This window comes from Phodopus roborovskii, unplaced genomic scaffold (genome assembly GCF_943737965.1).
Source record: "Phodopus roborovskii unplaced genomic scaffold, PHOROB, whole genome shotgun sequence".
Taxonomy (NCBI): Eukaryota; Metazoa; Chordata; class Mammalia; order Rodentia; family Cricetidae; genus Phodopus; species Phodopus roborovskii.
In genome coordinates this window covers 1432810-1440074 of record NW_026125708.1, presented here as the reverse complement: position 1 = coordinate 1440074, position 7265 = coordinate 1432810, and the positions used below count along the sequence as shown (strand labels likewise).

Genomic DNA, 7265 nt, shown 5'->3' with positions numbered 1-7265 from the left:
TTGTTTTTTCTACTATACCGTTGTACTTCTCCAGAGAGCAAATCTTTGCTACTACTGTGAATTCAGGAACTCTACATTGATTGTTATGAGCATCTACCCATATAATTTAAAGAGTTCAAGAAGGGCTTATTTGTGACTTTATTTAAGAGACAGGGTTTCTCTGTATAGCCCTGGCTGTCCTGGTACTCGCTTCCTAGATCAGGCTGGCTTCGAACTCAGAGGTCTGTAGGCTTCTGTGTCTCCAGTGCTGGGTTTAAAGATACATGCCACCACACTCGGCCATCTGTGACATTTTCAAGTGTGGTGCAATTTACAAATATGAACCTGTGTTGTATGTAATTCACGAATATCTCTTGCATAGACAGGTCTGGTTTTGTGACCAGATTTCACTGCAAACACCTTCAGTTTGCCTCAAACACCAGGTTTTAAAAAAACGAAAATGATGTTTCTACTGCAACCCTAAATACCGCTTTAGATTTTAATATCCCCAGACAAACCATAGCATATAACATAGGATGTGATATAGTAATATAATTAACCATCATGCTAGAATTAATCAAAATGTTCAGATTTCAGTTTACTGAAGAAAGCAACTAAAGGAAAAGTGGCAAATGTTAGTGCTGTTACAGTTCTCGCTGCCTTTGTGTGTTTGTGTGTGTCCCCGAAGAATCTGAGCGTTTCAAACCAAATAACGCCTTCCTGCCCACCCGGATTTGCAGAGGGCAGCAGCCGCCCCCGCCACATCAAGGGGGCGGACTCGTGCTGACGTCACGGCCACTTCCGCCGCCGCAGTCCCCGCCTGCCCTAGTGCTCTTTAGCGGGGGAGGAGCCGAGACCCGGAGCAGCAGCGGTGGTGGTGGCGACCGAAGGTCCAACAGCTCTGCAGCTCTGAGCACGCGGCTGGCCAGGAAGGTGAGTACAAGGCAGCTTGCTGCAGTAGCCAGGACGGGTGGGCAAGTCTTGCGGGATGGGCATGGCCAGAATCCCAATGACCCCTTTGCGGATTCGTCTTGGGAGCGGGGTGGGGCAGAGGGGACTTGACCACATGCCGAGGCCCGTGGCCTCATTGGGGACCGCATCCCTTGCTGCCCAGCTCCTGCCTAGCTTTATGACCCTAGCCCGAAAGGCCTTTATGGCTTTCGGAAAGAGAACTGGTAGTGGCGGAGCTTCTGCCACTCCTACTTGTCTCTCCTTGCAATGCTCTTGGCCTCTTTGCAGAACACTCTATGGCCTTTCTTCCCCCATTTTGCTGCTGTTATGTCGAATGGCACATGGCTAAGATTTTTTAGGTACAAATATGTGTCCAGTAAAATAATTATTAGAAGATAAACAGTCTTCTCAGGGAAAATCAGGGTTCCTACACAAAACCCTTTTCTGTCTTTTGGCCTGCCACGTTGATTTGGGTTTGGCCCTTGAGCTAATAACGTATTCTTGTCTCTTATGACATTGCACCCCCTCCTCTGTGTTGCACGCAAGCGCGTGCGCGTACATGGGCACACACAGAGGCACACAGAAACCTCCTTTGCAGTCTGGTCCCTGTCCCTGCATCCTCAAGGTTTCAGCGAGCACTTTCTCTGCGCATGCGCAAACAGGCAAGCACACACCCTCTCGCACACCCTCTTATCTAGTTCCTTCCTCTCCCCTCATCTACCTCCTATCTCTAGAATCTTCCCTCTCCTCAGACCTGTATTTGAGAGTGTATTCTCTCCCTCCCCCCTTTCCTGTCCCCTCTCCCTCCCCCCTCTCCTGTCCTCTCTCCCTCCCAGTCCCTCTTTCTCATCTCTCCTCCCTCTCCTCCAACCCCCTCTGAGAAATGGCCTCCTTCTCCTTGTATGCTATAGACACACACATATGAAGACATCTTCATCCTTCTGTTGCTTCCCTTACATACATGTACACATAGGAAGATGGCTCACACACTCTTCTCAACTGTTCTTTTCTCCCCTTCTCTGTCCCATACTGCACCTTCACACACAAATCCAGTGGGGACAGTACCCCCTTTCCTGTTTGCCATACTAACACATGTCAGCATTCTTTGGTTGCTGGCCTTTGCATTCCATCCGCCACATACATCCTCTGTGCTCTTTTTCTGCCCCTTGTTGCCTCCCATATTGACTTTTATACACTTTCCTTGTTGCTACCAATGCCCTTTCCTTGCCTGTGAAATGCAGTCTTCCCTCTGTAGTTCCAGCTCCCACACGTAACAGGAGCGCTGACCCTTCTCTTTCTGCCTTACTTACAGCCTTCCCCTCTAAGGATGCCCCACCCATTCCTGTCACTTTCTTACCCACAAGTGCCCACCCCCTACAGAAATCCCAGCATTGCAGGGTTGCTGGCTCCCTACCCACCTGGCTCTCTCCAGACAGACACTGCACTTGTACTGCATACACAGTGAACTACATTTTCAGTTCTATTCTAAATTGTGTTTCTTCTCAACATCTGCAGTTCTCAGAAAACTATATCCCTCCTCCCCTGCAAAACGAGCCAAGCTCACAGCAGGCTTTACTCTTCCCATATTTCCACAGCACACCTACATTTTAAGCATTCAGTCACACCCCCAACACACACACACACACACACACACACACACACACACACACACACACACACTTTAACTCACACATTCCGTCTTGTTCTCCTCTAAAGTCTGGCTTTCTTGTGAACCCAGTCTTGTAATCTTTTTGCAAACATTAAAAATGTGTTCCAGGTCTACACCAGTCACTGGAATGCTACCTCAGGCCTTAGAAGACAGTGAAACTAATTTTAAAAGGCCCCTATCCCTCTGTTACCTGCCTCCTGAAGGAAAATTAGATCTCCTTATTGTGTAGTTCTGACCTGGGAGCAAGAGCCTTTGCACCTGCATCCCAGCTCTGTTGGAAACTCTTGAGTCAGCCATGGGTCAGGAATCTAGCAAGCCTGTTCGGCCCAAATCAGCAGGCGGGTATCGGTCCAGTACAGGCAGGAGTTATGGAAGAAGGCATGCTTGTGTCAGTTTCAGGCCATCCACGAGCCAGCAGGAAAGGATTACCAGCCAGAGGAGGACAACATCAGAAGTCCCAATGCACAGATCAGCCCCCAGTCAAACCAAGAGGAGCCGGTCACCATTTGCCAGCACACGTCGTCGTTGGGATGACAGTGAGAGCTCTGGAACCAGCCTGAATGTTGAGAATGAGGATTATCCCAGGTATTCTCCAAGAGAGTACAGGGCCTCCGGGAGCCGAAGAGGATTGACTTATGGACATATTGACACTCTAGGGGCACGTGATAGTGAGGAGGAGGGGGCTGGGCCTGTTGACAGACTGCCAGTAAGAGGAAAAACTGGCAAGTTTAAGGATGATCCAGAGAAGGGGGCAAGATCTACCCGCTTCTCTAATGTTAACCATGATGTGAAGGAGGAGCTTGGCAAGGTAGAACCCCCTCCTGCCACAAGGTGCTCTGCTAGCAGAGCTGAGTTTTTGAAGCAAAGTGGCATGGCCTCTCAGATGTCATCTGCTGAAGGCAGGGCAGCTGCAAAGGGTAACAACAGCGTGGAGAGGGAAAGGCAGAATTTGCCAGCACGTCCTAGCAGGGCTCCTGTGAGTATTTGTGGTGGGGGGGAAAACACCCCAAAGAGTGCGGAGGAACCAGTGGTGAGACCAAAAGTCCGGAATGTGGCGACTCCAAACTGCGTGAAACCAAAAATATTTTTTGATACAGATGATGATGATGATGTACCACACAGTACTTCCAGGTGGAGAGATGCTGCCAATGCTGATGCTGAGGAAGGCCATGCAGAGGGCCTAGCAAGAAGAGCCCGAGGTGAGGGTGCAGGCAGCTCCTCTGAGCCAAAGTATCCTCAAGACAAGAAAGATAACAGGAATGGGCAGGTGAAACCAGAGAAAGGGTCAAGACGGCGACGCACCATGGCTGACCCTGACTACTGGGCGTACACTGATGACTACTACAGATACTACGAAGAAGACTCTGACAGTGACAAAGAGTGGATATCTGCTCTGCGCCGGAAGTATCGAAGTCGGGAACAACCGCAGTCTTCCAGTGGAGAAAGCTGGGAGCCTCTGCCAGGAAAGGAAGAACGGGAACCCCAGCAAGCCCGCGGGAGTGTGAACACCAGCGGAGCTGGGAGCCTTGCCAGTCCCAGTGTTGGCAGCAATGGTGGTGGCTATCCTGGAGAAGTACAAGAACCATCTCTTCAGGAAGAAGAGCAGGCCTCCCTGGAAGAAGGAGAAATTCCTTGGCTCCGGTACAATGAGAATGAAAGCAGCAGTGAGGGGGATAACGAGTCCAGCCATGAGCTGATACAGCCTGGGGTGTTCATGCTGGATGGAAACAACAACCTTGAAGATGACTCCAGTGTGAGTGAAGATCTAGAAGTGGACTGGAGCCTGTTTGATGGCTTTGCAGATGGGTTGGGAGTGGCAGAAGCTATCTCCTATGTGGATCCTCAGTTCCTCACCTACATGGCTCTCGAAGAGCGCCTGGCCCAGGCGATGGAGACTGCCCTTGCACACCTGGAGTCTCTCGCTGTTGATGTCGAGGTGGCTAACCCACCTGCAAGCAAGGAGAGCATCGATGCGCTTCCTGAGATCCTGGTCACCGAAGATCATGGTGCAGTGGGCCAGGAAATGTGCTGTCCCATCTGCTGCAGTGAATATGTGAAGGGAGAGGTGGCAACTGAGCTCCCGTGCCACCATTATTTCCACAAGCCATGTGTGTCCATCTGGCTGCAGAAGTCCGGCACCTGCCCAGTGTGCCGCTGCATGTTCCCTCCCCCACTCTAAAGCCCAAGGCTCTTTACTCAGCCTGGCTATTTTCCCTATCTGAAACCCACAATACCACAGGAGCCCTCTTTCAAAATTAACATTGGCAATGAAATCAGTTGGTCAATTAGACTAAACTTGTTGATTCCTTATGATTATTTCCAATGTGAAAATGGTTGTGTCAATTACATTTAAAAATCATCCTTTCTTTTAGAAGGTAGAAAGGGGAAACTAAACTTTCTAAATGCTACTTGAGATTGCAGCAAGAACATACATTTTCTAACCTGAAAGTTGAAACAAATTTTATTTGTTCTGTAGACTATCTTGTTCTTCCTTGTTAATGTCAAGCAAGTTTATCTGTTAAATATGTTGGAAAGACAAAAATCACTTGCGTTGCATGTTATGGGTTAATGTTCCTGTATTCAGTGGTGTAAAAGCTTATTAAAGTTCTTTTTTTGATTTGCAACAGTACAGTGACATCCTTTGGGTTTTGTCTGGAGTGGTGATACCAGGTAACTGTAAATTGATCCCTTGCATTTGCAACAAAAGTACCATATTTCAGTGTTCTTAAGTCTAGAAAAACTGTTTTTTTTCACTAGAAATGCTCATTAGAACACCAAAAAACTTCTTTAAGAAGTACAAATAAGGTGTGTAATTGTCTTCTGTGTGGATAAGGTTGACTAGAGAGAGAAAAATGAGAGAGAAAGAAACCTCAGAGAAACAATGGTAAAAATAAATCCAAACTGGCGGAGGGTGAACAAGTTCAAATCACCTTTGAGAAAATAGAAACTGTCAAAATGGATTTAAAAAAAATAGATCTTAACAGTGACACAAATAGGGACATGCCACAAAGTGCTGCAGGACAGCCAGATGCCCACCCCCACAGGGAAAACTCATTTTGTTTTAACAGTTGGCCATGTGGCTTCAAATCCATCTGTAGAATAAAACCCAGGCACAAGTAAATTCCTCACACCTTATTTACCTTCATTCATCCACAGAGGTAACTACTACCCAGAAAATGATGTAAACTCCTGGTCTATATCTCTAGATATAGGGGTGTGTGTGTGTGTGTGTGTGTGTGTGTGTGTGTGTGTGTGTGTGTGTGTGTAAGCAACTAGGTTTGTTTCTAAAATGGATGTAGTTGGTGGGATGTATGCCATTGTTTTGCAGCTTGATTTTTTTTTCATTCAGTGTTATTTTTCTTTATTTGGTATATTACCCTTTTGGTAGATATTTGGATTATCACCAGCATTTTATGGCTTTGAACCCTAGTAGTAAGTACATAAGAATGAAAATCAGAGTGCCATAGTTTGAGCATCTTCACCAAGTAGATATGGCCAAATTGCTGTTGAGTGTCTGCACTGGTATTCTGTTTCTACCAACAGTCTTTGGGAGGAGACTCATCATAACTCAAACCTGGCATTATTAGTCTTCATCCCTTCAGCCTCACTGGGATTCAGTGATGGCTTGATGAACACACCAGAGAAACATACTCTGTTTTTTGGAAAACAATTGTTTGCCTTCCTGATCATATCTAATTTCAGCCCAGAAGAGGAATGAGAAGACAAACAATTGCTATACATTCAAATTAGCTGCTTTAGACAGCAGTTTGCTAGTAGCTAGCAGTCAACTGTACCCAATTGTTTGGTAGTTGGGTAGTATGGAATCAAAACTAAGCAGTGGTTACAAGTTTTATCAAGTGCTGATAGAGAAACATGTCCAAGACAAAATGTCATTAAGGAAGAAAGAAAAGCATGGCATAGAACAGTATGTAGAGGCTTAATGTGAAACTTTACAAAGCCAAACTAGAGGGCCGGTGAAATGACTCAGGCTAAGATCACTTGCTGCCTTTGTCAAGCAAGGACCCAGGTTTGCTTCATAGCACATACATGATGGTTCAAAATCAGCTATAACTCCAGTTCCAGGGGATCCCATGCCCACTTCTGATCTCAAGCACCAAGTACACACATGTGGTGCACCCATACATTCAGACAAATCACACATAAAGGAAAAGTAATAAACCTAATCAAATTTAAATTCAAACTAGACATGAAAAATTTCTAAAAACTCAGTGACCATGTATCTGACTGATGGCACAAGATAACTTGTGGAAGGACAGAGAGTTGGGGCAGAGGAGTAAAGAAAGACTGTTGGTCTTTCACTTGATAGAGTGCCCTCCCCCCCCCACACTTTACAGAACCTTTATGTTTTCATCAATACTAGCTGGTAGTCAGCATAAAGAAAAAAATGTGTACAGAAAGGTTTTCTCCCGCTTCACAGAAGCACGCGGAGAAGCCACAGCCATTTGCAGCAACTGCTTGGGCTGTGACCTACAGCTTCATTCCTCATTAGTATTCCTGTTCTTTCTGGGTCTTGGCCCAATATAGGGCTCTTTTGGTAGGTTCTGGTGGTTTGCCATGAACCTTTTCTGTACCCTGAGTGATACCACACGTAAGTATTTGGGGATCACCCTTGGGTACTGGTCATCTTCTCATTCCCATGGCATAA

General features: G+C 46.6%; 1 protein-coding gene across 2 annotated transcripts; it reads left to right on the top strand.

The window, feature by feature from the left end:
• Positions 1 to 771: 771 nt before the first annotated feature.
• Pja1 (praja ring finger ubiquitin ligase 1) lies at positions 772 to 5228 on the top strand. 2 transcript variants are annotated; one of them, XM_051178500.1, is made up of 2 exons: positions 772 to 912; positions 2993 to 5228. In XM_051178500.1, exon 2 carries the CDS (start codon positions 3060 to 3062, stop codon positions 4776 to 4778), a length of 1719 nt encoding a protein of 572 aa, XP_051034457.1. In that variant the 5' UTR covers positions 772 to 912; positions 2993 to 3059; the 3' UTR covers positions 4779 to 5228. The 2 variants fall into 2 exon arrangements, with proteins under 2 accessions (XP_051034457.1, XP_051034456.1); XM_051178499.1 differs by having other exon boundaries at positions 789 to 912; positions 2708 to 5228.
• Positions 5229 to 7265: the final 2037 nt, after the last annotated feature.

Excerpts from the sequence above, each read along its gene's own strand:
- Pja1 (XM_051178499.1), top strand. The coding sequence starts at position 2,895 with ATGGGTCAGGAATCTAGCAAGCCTGTTCGGCCCAAATCAGCAGGCGGG.